Genomic DNA, 23,263 nt, shown 5'->3' with positions numbered 1-23,263 from the left:
CACTTTGATTCATCTGACACCATCATCAGCCCAGAGTTCTTATTTGTCCAAGTACCTGCCTCGGTTAGACTTTCTGATCGGAGCTAGTTAGCTAACATTAGTATATGAACACACTATATGAAGGTTGTAAACACAGACAACATAATAAATGCTTCATATTTACATCCTTCCCTAGTTCCCTAGGCTGAAAGCGGCTGCGCAGTGGAAGAATGAGTGGAGGACACGCCTCCTGCATGCCGTGTGCGTTACCTCCACCTCGCTGCACAGCTGCTGCTCGCATATGTGTGTGTGTGTGTGTGTGTGTGTGTGTGTGTGTGTGTGTGTGTGTGTGTGTGTCTGCGTGTCTGTCCACACGGGCAGTGTGTCGGCTGCGGCACAGCGACCGCCGGTCCCATCATTAAATCAGTGAGGTTTCCTTTGATAAATGCCATCAATAATTTTCTTATTTTAGATCCAACAAGTGAAGACCAAAAAGCAGTAATGTCACTTTTTTAAAGCATGACACACAAGCACAGACACATGCGTTGCTGCCCTTCAGCTGATAAATTATGGCCATGATATTATTACCGCCCACATTGGATTTCTGATCTGATTTTAAAATACAGATGTGATCAGAGATATTTTTTTGCTGTATATTTTTTGAACTGTGTCCATGCTAAACAGCTGTTTTCTCTAATGTGCTGGAGGTGCGAGGAATGACTAGTGAGGTATGCGTCTCATGCAGGCTGCGTGGCTGCTCTAACTCATTAATAAGGGTGCCAACATGACAATTTAAAAGTTGTTTGGGGTCTAAGTTCCATAAAGAGAAGCGACTTCAGTGTTGTGAAAGTGGTTTGGTTTCAAAAGATCAGATTTATAACAAACGACAGTAACATGTTAGTTTTCTATTTAGAGGCAAACAGTTAACTTAATGCTGACATATACAACTATAACACTTATATTGTTGCAACAGTGTATTTTTGACATTACTGAACAAAACATTTGTAGTATTTTGTTGTATAGTCAGGAATATTGTTATTACTGAAATACCCCTGAAATATCGTGATATTATTTTGTGGCCATGTTGCCCCAATACAGAGAAAAGAATCCAGATAATGTAAAAACTCTACTTGAATAATTCAGTAGGTAAACCTGAAGGCATCTTTGCCATCCTGTCAGTTGTTCTTTTTCCCTGCTCCCTTTTCACTGGGTTTTACTGTGTAAGGGACGTCAAGCAAAACATTTCCACTGCATGCTGGATCTGACACAACACTGCAATATGTACACTCTTCTCCATTTCCTCCTCTTTCCTCCCATCCCCCATGCCCCTCCTCTTCCTGGATAAAAAAAAAAATCAATGTCAGGATAATGAAGACAGAGTATTGATCACAGGACGCTGTCAGACTGGCTGAAAATGGAGCTTAAAAAAAACAAGTGTTAAACTGGACGTTTGGGCCATTCCTACTTTCATATATATATATACATATATATATATATATTATTTGTTTTTAAACCTGCTATGTTGTTTAGCTGCAGTGGCCCACTTTCCCCATCATAAACGTTTCATACCACAAGAAGATACAGTTGTGGAAGAGCAGAATGCTTTAAATGTGTTTTGGTGTTCTCTTTATTTATGAACAGCTCTTCATGTTTCATGTCCTTCTGTGTCTGCAGGTGTTAAAGCCAGTGGTCAGTCCTGAAGTCAACCATGGAATGGGAAACAGGAGACTCATTAACTTTTCCTTGTCGGGTAGGCGACCAACACCTGTCGTTTCCTTTCCCATCAATCCCTGCATTGCTTTTTCCTGCATTTAAGTCCTGTAACCGATGTTTTCACATGCGGTGTCCTCATCTGACCCCTTCCTTCACCTGCAGCTCTCTGAGCAATGTCTGTCACTGTAAGCCTTCATTGTCTGCAAGCATTGGTATGCTCAAATCAACGCTAGTTTACCCAGAAGAAGATGTATAGTTGAAGGTGACGATCTTTGACAGTTACTATACTGAAATAACGTTGCACTAACTTCAATTTTAATTTGATTTATTTCAGAGAGTAAAATCATGCAACGTGAACCTGAGAGACTGTACAATTACAAAATACTCACAACAAGCAAAAAACAAAGTGATAAACAACCACATTACAATATAACTGTCAAAAACCTTTAGTTTGTAAATAACGTGCAGTTGTGCCCTGCACATTGGCTTTTTTAAGAGCAAAATCTTTTCAGGTCTTTTGTTTTGCTTCAAAGCATGCTCAGTGCTGCCGGGGATGAAATGATGGCAGAGAAATACAGAATACTTTATTTATTTAGAGTCTCTTCAGAAAGACTCTTTTGCTTTTTTACACACTTTATTGCGATGTAGGTTTAGAAAGGCACACACTGCATGTCAGGACAAAAGAAACAAGCGCTGAAGTCAGCAGAACTCTGTGGTGAAGCGAAATCAGGTTAACGGCATCAATTATTAGGACTGAATTCAGGATTTTTTTTCATGAGTTAGATGTCATTTGAAGAATATTTTACCAGGTTGTTAAACTTTTCTTTCTTTTATTTTCAAAAGCCTCAGATAGAAATATGTTTTCAAAGTGTATTTGTATTCATCTTCAGCTTTGTCTGACAGATATCTTTATAAATTGGGAGTAAAAACACTGGTTCTAAGGATATACTGAATGACAAAACATGTTTCTACGAGAAATAGAACGTCAACTCCCCCACTATAATACCTAATTCAATAGAAAACTGTTTCTCTCTTTGACCAGTTCTTTTAAGACTTTGAAATACTTTGTGTTTGTACTTTGATGTTGTTGCTTAGCCTCAGTGCAAGTCTTTTTTCCTTAATGCATACTGCAGCTTTATCTGAATCATAGAGATAAACCCTACAGCTGCAACTTACCAATGTAAATCCTGCATTGTGTCACTTTCATAATCAGTTTGAAGCTGTTTGAGTCGTCATGGCAGAGAACAAACACGTCTGTGTCCTTTCACGTAACCCTCTCACTCACTGTTTTTTTCCTCCTCATGTTTCAGACCTCCAGGCAGTTGGATTGAAGAAGGGGATGTTCTTCAACCCCGACCCGTACCTGAAGCTCTCCATCCAGCCCGGAAAGCACAGCATCTTCCCCTCGCTGCCTCACCACGGCCAGGAGAAACGCTCCAGAGTGGTCTGCAACACAGTCAACCCTCAGTGGAGCTCAGAGGTGGACACACACACACACACACACACACACACACACACACACACACACACACACACACACACACACACACACACACACACACACACACACACACACACACACACACACACACACACACACACACACACACACACACACACAGCTTCACACACACACACAGCTCTAAACAATTACTCTCTCCTCAATCATTTCAATCGTTGAAATGGTATTATCAGTATTTGTATAGTTTCATCCATGATCATGTCCACACACCTGCCAAATACAGTTCTGTGAGGCTTTAAACTGCTGACAGTCACCTGATGTTATTGAGCAAATAGAGAACAGTTTCACTTTGAACATAGCATCCAGGAAGTTCACCTCTCTGGATGCACGTGTTCCCTAATCTATACACAAAGACCATCTCTGACTCAAAAAAGAGCTAGAAAACAGGATACCTGGAGGTTTTAGTCTTGTAATTTTTTCACACATATACCCACATGAATTTGAGTCTTTTGATTTTTTTTATTCATGCTATTATGGTTTCTGTCCTGTGAGGTGTTTTTAGTCATGTTTTCTTTTAGGCCTTTGGAGGCTACAGCTTGTCACAGAGTGATGTTTTCCTCGTGGAGCTCAAGGTTAGTAGAAAGGCAGCTTGTACCTGTTCATACCAGACTGTGTTGGTTCACACACACAGATACAGGTCCTCTCCTCAGTGAATGTCTGATGGTATTAACACAGTCATTGTTCTTTAGCTAAAATTTAGGGGTTCACGGTTGAATTGCCCTAGATTAAACCAAATTATGAATTATTATTATTATTATCAATATTAATATTAAAGATTGTTAATCATATGTCCAGTGTCAAGTTTGGAATTTTGATTTAGTTTGAGTTAAAAATGATTATTAAGTTGAGTCAAATTGGGGTCATTTGATTTTTGTCAGTTTTAGTCAACATTTTCGTTGAGTTTTTAATGCTGCAGCTGTGAGTATAATGCAGTGATACAGCAGATCCAGTTCACATTTACAAACTGCGTTTAAGCAGAACATCTCTCTCTCTCGTTCCTGATCACATAGCATTAGCAACATTACCGCAGCCACCGTCTTCATTGTGTGGGTTTAGTTTGAGAGTCTAAAACATCGGATAACACAGAAGACAATTTATGACTGAAGACATCAATCCTGGAGCTTTTTAATTTTCCAGTGCCAGCATGAAAGTCATGGGGCCCCAGTCCAGAGCCTCCGTTTAAAAGTGATGCTCTATAAGTCAATCAAGTGACCACAAAGCGACAGAAACTGACTCGATGCAAAACAGAAAGAGATGCAAACCAGCCATGACAGAGGGATGGATGCACGTTAAAAGAGATACAAAATGAATACAGATGGAAAATCACTGCAGACAAAGAACAATGAGATGAAAAATGACAGCAAAGAGACACGAAAGGACCACTTTTAGATGCTAAACAGCTGTAAAGAGACTAAAGATAGCAAGAGGGAGTTGTAATAGGAGCACCAGGAGATTCAAGACCAATAAAAACAGACCGCAAATGACGGCAAAGAGACACAAAAGGACCAAATGGTCTCAACATTTTAATTATCAAAAAAAGAGAGAAATGAAGAATCAAGTATATTATCAAGTTATTAGTGGAACAGCTAAATAAACTAAAATAACAGAAATGTTTCATGGCATTTTTGAAGGTAGTGTTGCACCACTCATAGGATGTTCTGGTGTTGAAAAATTTAGGGGTAAGAACATTAATAATATAACAGGATATTTATGCAGGACATATTATCTTATCATCAAACAATTGACAAGCTCCTAATATAAACCCAGCACAACAGACTGCACAGCATACAGTAGAGAATGGATGATTGGGTTCCTCTTTGGTTTCAGCAGCAGAGTAAGAGGATCAATGTAATCCATGAAAATTATATTTGCTTTGTGGAAAAAAAAAAAAAATCTGCCAATTGATTTTCTCATTTAGGATTTTTTTCTTGAAAAAAACATGTTTCTGGAAAGTACATCTAGAATCAATCCTATAATGAGCACAATAGATTAGCGGTAATAGTAATCTAATACAACATAATATATAAACATAACACGTAAGAATTCACCAGAGCATCGACTCATTCAGTATCATACATGTTAATGCTCCTAAAGATTCAGCGTTTAACTTCTTTTTTTTTTACATAATGTTATTTCCTGCACACTCAAAATATAGTGGTTTTTTTTCCTGCTGCAAGAGGAAACGCATCACGATAGTCTGCAGTCTTCTCACCACTCAGAAAACCTGCCGCTAACAAAGTTAACCTCCAGAGGTTCCGCCTCCCCTTCTGAACAGTACAGCCTGCCAACGGGTTTGAAGAGCGCATTTTCTTTCAAAAAATTAACTTAGCTCAAATGATACAGCTGAGACCAACATTCACGTGACAACAATTCGGATGACTTTGGACTGAACTGCAGGCTCAGCCATTTTAATCTCAGCTGACTTGGATTTCGAGAAGCTGAGCTGGTTGTATTTACAGACATGTCAACGATTGATATCTATTTTTACTAATTTCTTGTGCTTCAGCTGCCTTCGTGGCTTCGAGCTTGACTCACATTTCAACCGCTTTCATCCCCAACTTTTCAAATTTTAGCTCAACTGCTTTCGGTGTTTACATACAAGCTTTTGATTCAGCTGTGTAGAGGACTAAAATTTGATTTTCAAATGTTTTCAGAGATTATTTTTAACTGAAAAAACAGCGCTTCAAAACAACCATTTAAATTTTACCAGTCGTCGGTCAGCTTTCCTGGTTGGTCAGCATTATTATTAGAATGAATTTATTCCAGGGATTTTTGATAATATCCTGCCCTCCTCTGTCAGTGCTACTTTAATTCACTTATCTTGGCTCACTCAAACTGTTTTTCTCTTTTTACTTGAGATTAATAGTTTATATATTTCCTGCTCAGTGTCATTAGTGCAGCATTTAAGGTGAGACATAGCCATCACTAATGTCAGCCCCTGAAACGTAATGCAATATTCTTGCTCCAGACTTTCCAGTTCATCATAATCACTGTCATAAAGGGATGCTGTCATTTCAGCCTGAGTGTGCTCCAGAAGAAAAAAACGAGTCTACATAATTCAAAATCCGTATTTATTTCCTAACTTCCAAATTAATGGTTTCTATTCATCAAAACCTCTCAACAGATTACCAGTGGCAAAAAAGATTTTAGTTCAATATGAATTATGTTTCTTTATGCAATGAACACCACAAGCTAAGGATAAATTCTAATAGTAAGATGATATATTGGTCACATTTTCCTCATAGTCTTTCCTGGATTAACACTGAAATAATGAGTTAATTGATTGATTAGTTGATCAACAGAAAATGAATCACTATTACTGATTAATATTTTCAGTCATTTTCCAAGCAAAAATGTCAAAAACACGATGTTTCCAGCCTCTTACATGTCTGCATGTTGTGCATTATGCATTATTATGTGACTCAATTGAATACCAATCTTGGAAGTTTCCACTATTTTGCAAAGAAATTTGCAATATTTATGATGTTCAATGTAATTGATGTGATTTTTGAAAGCTATGAATGTTCTGAAAAAGAAAATATACCCAAAACAATACAGATGTTTCTGGAGTCAAATGCCTTCTTTGTTCGCATGAGCTATCTTTAGGTGGTTTACAGCTCACAATAAAACTTGGCTCAAAATATGTTAGAGTTTAAAAGTGATCAGTGCAATTTTCAATCAAGTCTAATGAAAACAGAAACCAGTTTAGAGACACAAGGAGCTGTGAATCACACAGTACAAATCCTTGAAACACAACAACAGCAGGATGTGGACAGACATGTTTAACGGAAAATGGAAAAGGAGGTTACAGTCCAATACATGGACTACTTATTCTAAATATCACTTAGGCTAGAGGTCGACTTGAAATCCATTCATGAATAACAATTTAAGACCATTCTGATTTTTTAAGATATATCTGACTTAATATAGAGCTGTCTCATCGGCATCAAAATGGAAAATGATTTTAGATCTATGTGTAAGAGTGCGTAAAAACTGACCAAGCACTGATTTCTGAGGCACCATTCATAATCTGTTAAAAAAAAAAAAAAGAAACAGGAACAGGAACAACGTCTTGTATATCATTATTCTCTAGTTTTCTTTTTTTTTTTTAGGGGGGGGGCTAACGTCTCACATCTGTCTAACATGGAGCACCATTTGTAATTTGTTCTTTTATGGTCTTTGTCAGCTGTAATTTCTGGCTCACATCTGTATGAGTTCCTCCAGCTGTGTGTCTGTTGACGTTGTTTTTCTGCTGAGCACGGCTGTCTCCTGCTGCTGGGACCAGATCTATGAAAGCAGTGAGACTGAACTGTAAAACTAAAACAACAGGACTAACATGGACAGTTAAAACTTCATGGAGCAAAGTTGGTCCACGGCTCTCTGTGGATGTATTGTTCCCGGTGACCCTTTTCACATAACATATATTCTCTGCTGATTCGATTCATTTTGAAAGTTCTGATAAATGCAGCTACTAGAAAATAGGCATCATGTTTCTCTGCAGTCACTTACTGTAAACTCGTGCTTATCAATTGTATGTCTCGGTAGTGGTTGTCTTTCTAATGTTATGTCACTATGTCCCTGCTCTCCTCCTCCTCCTCATTCAGCCAATTTGAAAAATCACAGAAGGAACAAACCCGAAGTTGCCAGTAGCCTAAAAAAGCCACTTTTACTTTGGCTGCTGTGCCGTGTTTTGTCAGGGTTGGCTGCAGTTAGCCATGTGTGTTGTCATCACGTGTCCTAGGAGACACTATTTTGTTTGTTCAGAGTATTAAAGTTACACATAAACAACAAATATGATTGACCTCTTCTGTAATTCGTAAATTTCTTTGCACTGAAATGGGATTTGTTATGAAATGGACGTGTTGAACCAGAACAACGCTGGAAGTGACTCAGTGATTTGTGCGTAATCTGGAGCTGTTTTTTATTCATCCGAACGCTCGACAGCACAGTCACTACCTTTTATTATGTCCCTCGGGAGGCTCCACACACTGATTTAATGCTGTGTCCCTCTTGGCAGCGTCCACTCAGCTCTAAGCCCTCTTTCCTTTTCCAAACTGCTCCCATGTTGAGTGAAGCTCAGCTTGCTTGGCAGTGATGCACTCTATAACTCTAATGGATCTCCACAGCATGCGAGCTCAGTCAGCATACTGCAGTCCATCACTGCACAGATTTGAGAGATTATTCTGACTCTATGATAAAATACAGGTGATCAAATCAAGTCATAATACAATTTACAACGGCAAACAAATGACTCCAATAGATGTCTGGAAAGTGTACATTTAATAGAGTAGAAAAGAGGTAAGGTTTATCAGTGTTGACCGTGATTAATGCTACTCAATTGATTGTTCATAATCAGCAGAATTTAACTCTTCTGTTGCATAAAAGATGTTTATGGTGCATTTTAATTTGAATACATTAGTTCATTAATTCATTGTGAAATGTAAAATTTGGAAAATGCATGCCCACACATGTTGATGGCTTCAGATGATTACTTATTGTCTTGTATGTAAAATGAAATGATTTCATTTTCATTTTTCCAAATGATTTGCTCAGGGGATAAAACTCTACGCACATTACACATCTTATGCATATTAATGTGAAAATAGCAGCTGCATATAAGTCAGCCCTTTACTGTCAATACTCAACAGTGTTTGAGTACAATATGCATTTTACAGAAGTATAGAGAAAAACGTTTTTAAAAGGTGCTTTTCAACATACTGTGTACATTTTATAGATGAAATGTTTTAAAAGAAAATCTAAATTAGTTGTAAAAAAGACCAAATGCAGCTATGAAAAAGGATTTGGCCTCCCAGTGACCCTTATTTTTCCACACCAAACTAACACCTTTTATAAAAGTACTCTAGATAATATAGATAGATGATAATATGAACCTGATTAAAATGACCTTTATTACCACGTAACGATCAATATTTTTTCATGTGGAGAGGCATGCAAACTGATACTGTGTCTCATTGTGTGCCACGTGATAGCCCGTACTGCTGCATGGATAGCGTGTGGTGCTGAGATGAAGTCCCATTATCGGAGAGGCTGACCCAAGCCCGGCTAGCAGCAGTGGTGCCGTGATAATGTCACCGGGCCTCAGTGGAGAACTGAGCTTACTGTTTGTGCACCTTCTAATAATAAAGAAGGCGGCTGTGATCCTGAATATCTCTCTCACTTAATAATACGGGCCTGCTCATTTGAATGAAGGGATGTTTGTTTTCATCTCAAGTCAGAAAGGAACAGATACAGTGGACCTGCGATGTCGTGATGGTAAAAATTTGTATCTGTCCAGCGAAGCAGAAGAAACAAAGACATTGACATCTGGCAGCTTTATTGGCTTTACATTCCTAAAGTTCAATTCTTAGTTGTCCTGCTATTGAAATGTGCTCAGTGCCCACAGCATGCAATAATGTACAAGCATGCAAGCATAATTACAAAAGAAAAAAAAAGAAGCATCGTGCTATGTTTAGCTTCTTTGTGTGACACAGCATACATACAATTGTCCTATTTAATTTCATATATTCTGTCCTATATGAAATCAATTATGTTATACAAGTATATTACAGTGAATAATATAATCAAGTCATATTTATTCGTTACAAATATACTACTAATGGCCTTCTAGCAACTGAGGTGTTCGGAAGTACTATTACAAACAAAACGTATCAAGAAAAAAAGTATATAAATTTAATATATGATTTTTGCTTGATCAAACAAAGATATTTGGTTCTGCTGCATTTTTTTTAACTGTCCATCCTGAATCCAACAGCATTATATAAGTGCAGTGCTGTCAACCAGGAACCCAAAACAGGGTCAGTAAAATCTGACATGATCATCTGTGTCTCTGAACATGGTTTGAGGGTTGAAAGGACTTCCAGCTACTCAACTGAACTCATTCTGAAAGGACCAGTAGATTTTTAGCCTAAATGTTTCATGTTCAGTCCTTACTCAGTCCCAACTTTTCTAAGCTACAGTTGCAAGACAGGAAGTACTTGAGTTTCATGGACTGTGTCTCAGTTCACATACTTACTTAGACTGGCTACTTTTAGAGTATAAGTACGTTCACACTGACATGTATGGCAATACCAATGCAGTATGAGTACACTGCACATTATCATTAGCAGCAAACACCACCAATGGAAGCTTTACATGTCCTCGCAAAATTGTTCATTTCTCACTGAGTACCACTATACTGCTGCAGGATAGAAGCCATCAACACGTTTATTGTGCCCAACACATTTAGGTAAAATAACCAAACAAAGCCAGCAGATATGTTTGTGACTGAGACATCCAAATGTCATGGTAATTTCCAGTAAGTGTAGGATGGCAGTGTGCAAATGAGAAAACACTACCCTGTTAAAATTCACATGCTGCACAAGTAACTGTGCTAACATGTAAGTGTGAAAGTCGAGACAAAGGTAAGCAAAGGTACGAACGATAAAACAAAGTTGTATGTTTTTACATAAACGGAATTCATTTAAGTCAAAGTCAACTTTATTGTCAATTCACCATATGTACAAGACATACAGAGAGATCTAAATATTGTTTCTCACAGTCCCACGGTGTATAAAATATAAAGATAAAACAAGAAAAGTATAAATACATAGCAACAAAAACAGACAACAACCACAGCGATGCTTAACTGCAGGATATACTGTATATGTATCATGTTGTGCAAATACGGGTCCATAATGCAAAAGTTCCGACTTTATGTCGCAAGGGGGAGAGAGTTCAGCATCCTGACAGCCTCATGGGTATAGTATAAAATACTGATTTTATAAATAAAGATCATAAAAGTTGGACTCATCCTGTGAAAACAGCTGTGAAATGTCTTCTGTGACAAAATAACCCCCACGATGGCAAAGTGATGTCATCCAGGTTAGCTCACCATGAGTTTTTAATATGAAGACAGGAAGAGTCTAATGAAGACACACTGTCAGGTTACATTGTGGGAAATGTATGAACCTGTGTTTTTAAAGGTTAAACCAATACTACAATCTAAAAGTCAGAATATTTTTCCCTCTGCTGCTTTGATTTGAAACTTTCTTTGTGTGAAAGTACAGAACTATATTGGAGGCATTTCTCTTTAAGTCTGGTCTCTGATTAACTATTTCTGGTCTGAAAATACACATCAATCACATGATCTGTACACTGCTTTTTACTCACTTCTAGTTATATTTTGCTTAATCCCTTAAACTTCTCCTGCTTTTCCCTATTTGTGGCGTCTTCCTCCTGTTCTTCATCTTTATTTCACTTTTTTTCTTGGTGATTAATATGGCATACTTCTGCTGCAACAACACATAATCCCTCCTCCTTACTCTCTCTCTCTCTCTCTCTCTCATACAATCTCGCTATCTTTATTGGGTTTGTCCCGCACTCTTCACCCACAAATACACACTTTCGCTGTGTTCGCTTCCTCCTGGCTCACCTTGTAAATTATTCACTCCTCCTCCTTTTTCACTCTGCACACAAATTTCCCCAGCCCAGCCTTTCTCATCCTCCTCTTCTCATCTTCTGACTTCATTCCATGCAACCAATACACTTTTTGACTTTTTTATGCTTTCCTACCTTTGTTTCATCCATTGCATCCGCCCTCATCGATCTGTTTTCATTTGTTCCCCACCTCTGCGGCTGAAAATGAAATATCACAGGACATACAGGAACACATTTTCTAATCTGAAGGCATCAGGAAACAGCCAATATGATTCAAACACAGACTGCAACAGCAGCTGAAGTACTGCTCAGCTGCAAGGTTAGCAGAAGACAGCAGCTACAATTTACTACAGCCACAGCTGATAAACACACACACACACACACACACACACACACACACACACACACACACACACACACACACACACACACACACACACACACACACACACACACACACACACACACACACACACACACACACACACACACACACACACACATTCAATTAAATCTTGGTGTCCGCCCTTCAGATTCTATCTGATCATTTGCAGCTGAAAAACACATAGGATCAAGTTGAAGCTTGAAGTAGATGGAGATTCAGAGACTTTGTTGAAATATGAACTAAATCAAATCCAGAAAGAAAGTCTGCTGAAAGTGGAGAAAGAAGAAAAAGAGGAATTGCCAAAATGATGTATGAAAACAAATTAGAAACAAAGTCATTTCCAGCCTCAAAAATGCAAAATGAAGATATTGCTAATTAAAACAGCATTGACTTGAATCTTCTTTTTTTCTAAATAATTGATGTTGCTTCCAGTACAGCTCTGCTATCCCTGGTTGATGCTGCAGTCATTCCAGAACTTAGAGTTCTACTCAAAACTCACCCGTCTCTGTGCAACCATTTTAGAGCCTAACTTCTCTCGACCAGTTTAAAATAACTCCTGGACACTGTTCATCACAAGCATTTCTTATTCCAAAGAATTATGATGGAAAAAATGTAGGATTAAAATTAAGGCGACTGTTTTTCCTGGTATGTCCAAAATTGTACTTTTTGTTGGCACCATTTTGAGTTGCTGTATGAAGTACCAGAAACAGGTTCTTTGATTAAGCCTATGGGTCAGGATTATGTTATTCAGAAGGTTTCTAGCCCTAACTGATTAGTGTTGATAAAAGTTAACAGATGACAAATTACATCGTATTTGCTTGTGTCTTTACTACAAAGGGAACTTGGATTTCCCATCTTATTATTGCTTGGGGTCTTTATTCTGTATTTTTTTGTAGAATATGTAAAACTGCAAAATAAATGACCAAACATTCAGAGGAGGTAAAGTATTTTTTAACCCAGTCTCTTGGTCTTCCTTCAGGTTTCATATGGTCCTCAAAACCTCCAGCAACGCTGGAAATTACACACATCCATCAGTCACAGAACTTAACCCAAACCCATTTTCTATCTATTCTGTTTGTACTGTTGAATTTAGATTTGTATTGTTGAAATACAGCATATGTCAATATTAAATAAAGCTGTTCAGCCCTAAAGAGACAGGAAAGCCAAATTATAATGACAGAGAGACAGAGTTCAGCATAGAAACCTGAGCGAAGGTCATGCCTTTCTCCACCTCTGCTTCAGGCTTGTTCTGTTCCACAGCAGAATCCTTCTGATGAGCTAAAGAACTCCTTAAAAGTCCACACTCAGATGTTTACGCATGTATGTTGCCATAAAAAAACCTTTTGATTAAAGTAGATGCAAAAAATGTACATTCATTCTCAAAACATAGAATGCTCACACACACACACACACACACACACACACACACACACACACACACACACACACACACACACACACACACACACACACACACATGACATGTAACACTACACAAAGTGATTTATGAGGATTTTATGTGAATCAGGAGTTTGGACAAGTTTGAAGGCTGCAGCTCACAACTTAAAGGAAAAGAGAACTAAATAAGTGCTGCTAATGTCTTGTTGCCAGAAACTACAGGTCTCCTCAAAGGTCACATAGAGGTCACAATTCAACAGATCAGAGCTTTAAGTGTTTTAAGCAGGTTGTCAGAATGTTTTGTCTCCAATTTTTATGAAACTATAAGAGAGAAGTTTACAACTCTGTATTGTCAGTACAGCAGCAATTATATTAGCTTTCAATACTGCAAGCATGAGTTGAACAGCATAAATCCTCCACGGATCATCCACAAATATGCCTTTGAGCCAGGTTGAACCTTATTTTATTGAGGGTTTGTGGCGCCCTCTACATCAGCACTGAAAGAATTGATCCAACTGGAAAGATTTAGGAGGCTTCATCTTTTTAAGTTGTAGATATTCTAAATCCTGTCAAAAACAAAGGAGGAAAGCTATTATAACATATTTCCTCCTTTGCAGTAACATCTACAATCCTGATGTGCTGCAGTTTTAAACTGGTGGGAAGGCATGGACACGCAAGTTGTTTTTCACCATCAGAGCAGTGATGAATGTGACGATAAAGAGACAAGGAAAGCGGGATCTTTATCTGGAGACATGAATCATATTCACAAATCCACAGTATGGTTTAGAAGGGGAGGACCATTGTGAATATTTTTGGAACAAAGCTGCTGATAGGTTTGTGCCAGTGTTCAGAGTTTGAATGCCAGCAATTTTGAAGCATTTCTCCAAGGGCTTTAAGCTGTGCTCAGTGTTTTCCTCTGAATTGTATTTTGGTAATGGAGGGAAAACACTTTGGAGGATTTGGACAATTGAAGTTCCAAGCTCTGAAGCAACATTTAAAAAGCTTGGATAGCAATCAGATCCCCTCTGACAGGCAGCAGTTAGGACAGGGAATAGGAGAGGGGGATTATTTATTTCATATTAACACCACATACATCTCCAATTGAAAAATAAACCCTAAATTAAGAAGGCTACAAAGTCATTTTTACTCTAGTGTTCGTTCAATAGACCGATGTGGCAAGTGAATGAAGCCAGAGAGACATGCAGGCCTTTGTGCACATTTTATTGAATATTTTGTGGATTTTCTCAATAGTTATGAATTTCAAACTCAGTTTAATCTCATGGTAATCTGCAGTCTTTGTAAAACTGGTGGCTCGGGAAAAAAAACATGTTTTGACCTCCCAGTCAAAAATCTGCTTTTCTGCTTCTCGACTGTGATGTGTGAGCTTCATTGTGCAGAATGATGTATCTGCAGACTTCGCTTTTTTAATTCATCTGCCGAAAGGGAAATGTTTATCTGTGTAACTCTTGAACATTCCTGCTGGAATTTGTGAACAGTTTGCAAGCCAGTTGTGGTTGAGTGTGTAATTTACAGAAATGAGATGTGGAAGCTGGAAGCGTCCACCTTGTCTTTTGTTTGTGCTGGTTTCTTTGGTCATGCTGGCGGTATGACTATATGGTTGTTAGTGGTATGACTTTGAGATTAATTGAACTTTTCATCTGGAAAAATTCAAATCCTTCATATACTTTGGTTTACCGATCTGATATATAGGATTATTAGGTATCAATCACACTGCTTTAGTTTCTTTGTTAGTGCCTTCAAAAACCTGAATATTTCAGCCATCAGTTCAGTCCCAGTGGGCTGCCACAGGAATGCCTAACCTCATTTCAAAAGGTTCTTCTCACCAAAGTTGAAAGAATTTAAATTTAGAGACTGTATGAAGACAGAATCCACTGGGTTCTGGAAGATACTAAAGGTGCTCTGATCAGGATTTTTCAGGCCGATCTTTGATCACAGGGCCTATTTGAAACGTTCTCGTTATTGTGTATTTACTTATTCAAATATTCTTAACAACACTGTTGTATTAAAAATGAAGAAATTATAAACTATCATTAATTGACAAATGTTTATGCAGCATGTGCAACATATTCCATGTGCAGTCTCCTGTTGCTTGTGCATGACCGGGAAAGTCACTTTTATTTTGTCCTGCCAAAAAACAGGCAGCTGTCTGCTTCACATGACATCTGGCTGCGGTAGGTAGAAGAACATCTGCTGCTGATGTTCCCCATCTTCATCCAGCAATTCAGCAGACGGAGCATGCAAGGAGCAGCTCGTGGTGCTTCCTCTGCAGCTCAGAGCCGCTTGCTCCTCTGCATCAACGTTCTGCTGCTGCCGTCCGACGGCCAGAATATTAGAAAGCAGTATCTTTTTTTTATTAATACGAAAAATAAAAACTTTTTCAGACACTTGGATGTACTTACAGACCAGAGAAGCCATTTTAGCTTTTATGTCATGTGATCAGCTCCTCTGATGGGCCTTTTTAGCGACCACCGATCAAACTTCTTATGGCTAATACTGTGCCGATCATGATCGGTGGCCGATTGATCGGACCCCCCGTAGAAGATACTCAAAGTTTACAGACCAGAATCACCATCCGCATCCGCAAAGCAAATATTTGACTTTTGTGATTCACTTATATTTGACAGATGGACAGTTTTTTTTCCCTCTAAACCCCCACTATGACTTTACCTTCACTGGAAGCTGGTCTGCTTGTCTGCAGAAATTTTACCTAAGTATGTTTACGTCTGCCTCTTTACTCCACAACAGCTCCAGTTCCTCCTGTTGTTTTCCTCTGTTCTTTTTCCTCTTTTTTTTTCACTGTAAGTTCATGAGGCAGATTCATAAAGCTGAAGTGTTTTTCTGCTCTGTGTCTTTGGCTTTGGCCCAATCTGCCTTTAATGGTGTCTTTCCACTGACTTTTTGTGCTGCCTCTAACATTCCCTTCACGTTCGGTCTGAACACACAGCAACAGAGCTGTTCAATATTTAACCACAACCGCAGTCTTTCACTCGTCTTATCCAAGTGCTTTGATGTGCTGAAACATAATCATAAAAATGTTTATCATTCTTTAGCAGCTGGATGTGGATATTGTTGGGAGAAAAGAAAAAAAAACGCAATACTAATGACTAAATAATTGAATTATTTAGTCAAACATTGATGAAATGCTTTCCAGACACATCCAGTATAAACATAATGTGTTTTGTTAAATATTTCCATATGTTACACATTAGGCTACCCACCAAACATATCTTCTCCAGATTATTCTGATATTTTTTTGGATGGCTTGTAGGAGAGATGTTTGGCCAAAACATCTGAGATCTTAATGACCTTGTTGTGCACTCACAAATATCACAGAGCGTTCTGACTCTTAACATGTCATCTCCTCTGTATCTGTCTGTTCCCACAGAGGTTTAACTTTGTGTCTCTGCCCACCGACGTCCTGGAAATCGAGGTGAAGGATAAGTTTGCCAAGAGTCGACCGATCATCAAGCGCTTCCTGGGGAAGCTGTCGGTCCCTGTTCAGAGGCTACTGGAAAAACATGCCATTGGGTAAAACACACACACACAGCATACACACTCATCCAGAGGTTTTTACTGTTTGAAGTTGAGAGCAGCACATCTGTCATCAGCCGCAGTTTGGCTGTTTGTGCCTGATGATTCAGGTCCGTAAGGGCCGGGGACATTTTGTGTGTGACTCACACAGACAGATGATGAGGTGGATGATGTGGGCGGATGGAGACACTTTAAATCTCACGTGACCGTCTGATTTTAGCATCTCTTTCTTCACTAGGGCCGATATTTCCATTTATGCTTGCTCTTTCTGATCAAAAAATATGATTACTACTTCTGCAATTTCACTTCTGTCATTTTCTTGCTGAGTCTCTCAGCCCTCTTTAATTTGTCCTCTGTCTGTCTGTCTTTTGTCCACAGAGATCGAGTAGTGAGTTACTCGCTGGGTCGCAGGTTGCCCACAGATCATGTCTGTGGCCAGCTGCAGTTCCGCTTTGAGCTGAGCTCGTCTATTCACCCAGGTACACAAGGCATCATCCCATCTCACAGCATAGACACACATGCTACCTGCTATCTCCCCTCGCTGTTCACATGATCACTGTTGATCCTTGTTGAAACGCTCAAGGCTTCAACAACAGTGCTTTTTTAAAAAAAAAATTTATCTCCCCCTGTATTTATTTTTTATTTATATAAATTAATATCTCTTCAGTATGCCAGTGCAATGTCAACAGGAAACAGTTTGGGAGGAGGGTTCTTGCTATATGTCACCTGGTGTTAGACATTTGACTTCCAGTTATTAAATACTGTAGTCTGCAGATATTGGTTTTCTTTACTTAGTTTTCTTTGAGTAATGATTTGGGATTATTAAGATATACCTACTATTCTAGTTGCTGCCTTCAAATGGAACTTGTGAGTTTGGGGAAAAAGGGAGGTCAACTATTGGATAAACTAAAATATCACAAAGGTGAATCTCTGTATTTCATGCTTTTTGCCTTTCAGTGCTACAAAGACCAGCATGAAAAGAACAATAATTTGTGTTCACACATTAACAGAAAAAGGAATAAAATATATTGTTGACAATAATATTCAATGTATTTTTAAAGGAGCGCCTCATTATTTATCTGGCAAAGCCAAAACTATATTAATGTGCCTTTTTCCAAATTAAAAACAAAACCTCCGAGCAGCATATTTAAAAAACAGTCCGAACAATATCTGTAAAGTTACAGAAGTATTAATTACATTTAATCCAAAAATGTATTTGTTATGCAAACGTCTGGCTGCTTAGAATGTCATGATGAGACCATGCAAAAGACAAAGTAGGGAATTAATTTAGCTCTGCCATTTTTAAAGGGAAACTTCACAGATTTTACACTTAAAGTCTGTTTCCAGGTTTTCAAAAAAGGAGTATAACATCTGTAGCGTCTCCACAGTGAGCTGAGTGAAGTCGAATGAATGTCCTCAGGTCATGTCTAGCTGCATCCACTTATCATTCTACTATAGGGGGGAAAAAAACACTACACGTATTTTGTTAACTTAATCATAACTGTCTTGGGCAACGCTCGTCACGATGCAGCGACGGTGCCCTTGTAAAACAAACAGTTTGAAGGCAGCAACTGTCAAAAGTGAATTTGCTGAACAATGATACAAACATTTCTTCTTCCTCTCTCAGATGATGAGGAGGTCTCTCTAGTCATAGAGGCAGCCTGCCCGGAGGTGGAAAACGTAGCCGATGTAAACCATGCAAATGAGGCACCTGACGATGACACACTGAGTGTGGGTCCCGACATGCCTGATCTCCCACTGGATGCCCCTCCTGATGCTGAGACCTCAGAAGCATCAGCCTCCCCGCCGGAGGAAGTCCAACCTCCTGAGAACGAGAAGGGCGAGGCAACAACACAGGTGGAGCAAGGAACCGCGGAAGAGGAGAGCACAGTGAGGGAGGAACCCCCGACCGCTGAGCCTCAGGTGGAGCAGGAGGAGGAGGAAGGGGAGGGGGCCGCCACTGAACAGCAGGAGAGCAGCAACGTGGGGGGAGATGAGGAGGGAAGGGAGGAAGGGCAGCAGGAGGAAGGACGAGAGGAGCTGAGAGAGGAGTCTGCAACACAGACAGAAGAGGAGGTGACATTAGAAGGAAACGAGGTCGGTGATGAAACACAACCCGAGACAGACTCTCCCAACCCTGTTGCCGTAGTGACACAAGATGGGGCCACCGCGGTGGAGGCTCCCTCAGAGGAAAACACTGTAACCCAAGACGCCCCAGCAGACCCGGCTGAAGGGCCACAGGAGGCAACAGAGGGAGGAGAAAGAAGCTGTGCTCCCTATTCCTGCCCGACCATCTTCTCAAATTACAACTCCAATGCTCCCTCGCGCCGTAAAAACCGCCCCTGTTCTCTCCCAGTGTCAGAGCTGGAGACGGTAATTGCGTCGGCCTGCGGCGAGCTAGAGACACCGCGATCCCACTACATCCGGATTCACCACCTCCTCCACAGCCTCCCTTCGGCCCAGCAGAGAGCACCCAGCCAGGAGGATGAGCAGACCGGAGAGGGAGACAACAGCAGCACTACTCTGGACACCAACGCCACATCGCCCACGCTTAAAACGTCTAAAGAGGAGGAAGGGCAGGAGGACGAGGAAGATGAAGATACGACCCTGTCTCCCTCTCAGGTAGGGACAGTGATGAGCTTGTAAATAACATAGGGCACATAGCTTGTTACTGAATTAGTTGATGCTTGTACCATAGAAACTGGCAAACAAACAGATGGGGAGTAGGAAACTGAAAACTGAAAAAGTTTTCAATCACTGAAAGTGTACCTTTTTAACAATAAGTCATATATTGTGATGCCACGCTATGGCAGCGTAAGGGGAGGCAGTGCAGTATGACTGAGAGAACAAGCAAAAACACAAGGTTTCAAAACAAAAGCCAGCTTTATTTTCTTGTCAAAGACCCAAGTTAAAAGGAGAATAAGGTTTAATAAACTCAAAAGAATTACAATATTGATCAAACTTAAATGTCTTTGTTTCCAGTGTTTCCTAGTCAGATATCCATTACTTCCCTTTGATCAGTGGCTCCTTCCAAGTCCTTCTTCCTAGCTCTGGCCAGACATGTGTCCTCCCAGACCTCTGCTTCTTCCCTCTCTGTGTCTCCCAGTGTCTAGTAAGAATCCTGACCAAACCTGGCTGTTGACTATTTATGTATGACAAAAATATAATTATATATATATATATATATATATATTTTTTTTTTATCTGCTGTTCCAAAAACAATTTTTAGAGTTCCACCAATAGAAAGTTGTTGTTGTACATCACAATTTAGGTTATTTTTCTTTCCTCAGACGTGGCCATTGTGTTGCTGTTGTTTTCTACTCTTTTAAAGGTTTAAATCCTTTTTTTGTTTTGTGATTGAACGTTTTACAGCCTGTAAATTGACTTTAAAAACTCAAACAAACAAAATGTTACTTTTATTATTTCTTTTAGAAAGCGGTGGAGGATTTTGTGGTAATTCTACCACGATGTATGATTTTGAAATCCAAATATGTCAGGCCGACCAACTTCTCCCCTTTAATGTAATGATAACTGATTTATGTGTGTTCTCGCAGGTTCCTGAGTGTCCAGGCCCCTGCTGCCGGCGTTCTCTGCCTCGCAGCCTTTCCATTGAGCGCCTCTCTGAGCTGAACCAGCTCCTGGAAGGAGAGGGAGTTGGAGTCGGGCATGCAGCAGGCAGGAGGATCTCTCCCTCCTGCCTGGAGAGTGAGGAGGGGGATTCCAGTCACGGAGAAGGGAGGAGAGTCGGCGGCAGCACCCACAGAGCTCCGGGTGAAAACGAGTGTGAGTTTTGTGACACCTCCTGCTACAGCACCTCCTGCTACAGCACCTCCTGTTACAGCACATCGTGCTACAGCAACTCAGGCTACGAGGGGAGGAACCGCTTCTGCAGCCATACCCGCCTCTCCTCAGTGGACAGCAACCGACTCTCCGGCAGCACCGTGTTCTCCTCCCAGGACGAAGATGAAGATGAGGAGAGCGCCTTTGAGTCAGTACCTGACGTGGGTCACAGCCCTGAGGGCCAGGAGCTGGAAGGGGCAGGAGAGGAGAGGAGGACGGGCAGGTGGAAGGAGGCCAGGAGAGGAGAGCAGGGGGAGCCAGCTGTGGCCGGGCCCAGTGACAGGAACAGCATCGGTGAGATTAAACATGATCTTTTTATCGGTGGTCTGCTGAAGTCTCAGCTTCATTCTGGGTTAAAACTCACTGACATCCTTTCAGATAAGAGCAGAGAAATTTAGCAGAAGTTCAGAAAGCAACACATCAGCGTTGGATTTACATCCCGGGCTCATACAGCAGCAGCAGGCTTTGTTTTCTGACCAACTGCTTGGATTGTGTGTAAAGTGCAAACACTGACAAGAGTCTGGCCAATCACAAAATGGAAACTATAAATAATGAAGTAAATGTAAATGTGAGGTGGAATATGATAAGATTATAAATCTGAATACAAGTCCCAGTAGCTAAATTGCTGCTATCTTACTGCTATTGTATTGCTTTCTATTATTCTATTATTATCTTATTGCTTCCTGTATGCTGCTGTAGCGAAAACATTTCCCCTCGGGGATTAATAAAGTAACTACCTAACCTAACCTAACCTAACTTAACCTAACCTAAATGTTAAGGCACATACTACACAACAGCAAAATACACAACAACCGCAAGGAGTCTTCATGTGTATTTATACCTGGCCTGTTTTGTATTGTCAACTTTCAAAAAATGGCAACAAAAACTTAACTTTTGATATACTTTTTTTGTAAGTTCAATTCTTAAATCATTATTTAAAGATTAAAAAAGGAAATAACGTTGCAAACTGCCAAACTTAATGATCTTGAGCAAGTCACTAATTGATTGGAACTTGTAAAATGATTTAACTGACTACAGCCATATAGACAGATACTTCTCAAATAGTGGCCATATGTTATATGTAAACTTAGAATATCACCTAAGTTTATTTGATAAAAACAATAAGGGTCATGCCATGCTTCCACGATTGTCAATCTGATAATTTATTATCAGTCAAATTCAACAATTCTAAGACAGGTGTTTCACATTCCAAATAATCTACAACTTTCAATGGCTTGAATCCTCATTTGCATTTTGGGTTTTTAATGTGAAAAATCTGCAGGAAGTTTAAAGTTTTATCAATTGGTAGCTTGATAGCAATTGACTCACAGTCAAACTGTCAATACTTGGCGTCCGTGTATTGAAACAGCATTGCCACACAAATATCATTCAATACTTTTACCCTCAACTCCAAATGACTCTGTTGTACTACCGATGGAATTGGTGCTGGGGAAATATTCTTCTTGTTGACAAGTAGTTGTTAGTTCAAGCCCCGAGTTGTCAGACATTTATGATAGCTGACAAAGAATGTAATGAGTAACACTGTTAGCACTGCACTATATTTCAGAGAAACACAAAACTGGCCTTTTAAAATAGAACTTTTACAAGTGGTAATAATTCTGAATGTGTCGGATATTGACAAACAAAGAAATTAAACATTTGGTCAATTTATTTCGACATAGTTCATTGTATCTCAAACAACCTAATAGCGTCTATGTCGAGGCCACTTACAGATAGTTGACAGCCAGAATATAAAAGGACACCCTCCAGCGTGTTTGTGTTTGGTCACGAGCTTTGACTGTCTCTAACTCTGCAGCGTAGGTGTAGGCTAAAGAGGCAAGCTCAAACCTTCACAAACATTTCTGTAAATTGTTTATAACGCCTCTGACAAGGCTCAGTTTGAGGGTGCCACCGAAACACTGATGAAAACTCGACGAAAACCGAGAAATGTTTCGTTTACTGTTTGGGGGGAGTGTGTGTGTGTGTATGTGTGTGTGTGTGTGTGTGTGTGTGGGGGGGGGGGGGCAGGAGCAAATTACTTCCAGAATATCAGTAACATTTGTTGTTACTGTCTCTGGTTTTAGCTGCTGTATATGACCTGCAGGAAACTGAGATTGACTGGCCTTGATATGTTTATATTTGTACATTTTAAATGAGGACTGTTATGCACTCTGATAAAAAAAAAAGTAGGTCACAGACACACACACACACACACACACACACACACACACACACACACACACACACACACACACACACACACACACACACACACACACACACACACACACACACACACACACACACACACACACACACACACACACACAAGCAAGCACACAGACACACACAGTTTTGCAGAAACAAAATGAAGTTCCACTCCTCTGAAATAGAATCACAGCCATGCCAGACTTCCTGCCAGGTTTGTTCATTTTCCC

General features: G+C 39.8%; 1 protein-coding gene across 5 annotated transcripts in view; it reads left to right on the top strand.

Annotated features, from left to right (window-relative positions):
* The window catches only part of LOC138620666 (E3 ubiquitin-protein ligase HECW1), a 79,165-nt gene that overhangs the window by 24,645 nt on the left and 31,257 nt on the right, over positions 1 to 23,263 (top strand). For all 5 annotated transcript variants that reach the window (XM_069698098.1, XM_069698095.1, XM_069698096.1 and 2 more), the window contains 6 exons: positions 1,654 to 1,729; positions 3,003 to 3,172; positions 16,840 to 16,982; positions 17,364 to 17,464; positions 18,613 to 19,607; positions 20,540 to 21,119. In XM_069698098.1, the coding sequence (XP_069554199.1) occupies positions 1,654 to 1,729; positions 3,003 to 3,172; positions 16,840 to 16,982; positions 17,364 to 17,464; positions 18,613 to 19,607; positions 20,540 to 21,119 (2,065 nt within the window). The remainder of the gene's footprint in view (positions 1 to 1,653; positions 1,730 to 3,002; positions 3,173 to 16,839; positions 16,983 to 17,363; positions 17,465 to 18,612; positions 19,608 to 20,539; positions 21,120 to 23,263) is intronic.

This window comes from Brachyistius frenatus, unplaced genomic scaffold (genome assembly GCF_029030835.1).
Source record: "Brachyistius frenatus isolate BFR_SWC_R1_liver_20210118 unplaced genomic scaffold, ASM2903083v1 Contig_25, whole genome shotgun sequence".
NCBI classification, from domain to species: domain Eukaryota; kingdom Metazoa; phylum Chordata; class Actinopteri; family Embiotocidae; genus Brachyistius; species Brachyistius frenatus.
The sequence above is the reverse complement of the archived record's forward strand: the minus strand, read 5'-3'. Positions and strand labels throughout refer to the sequence as shown.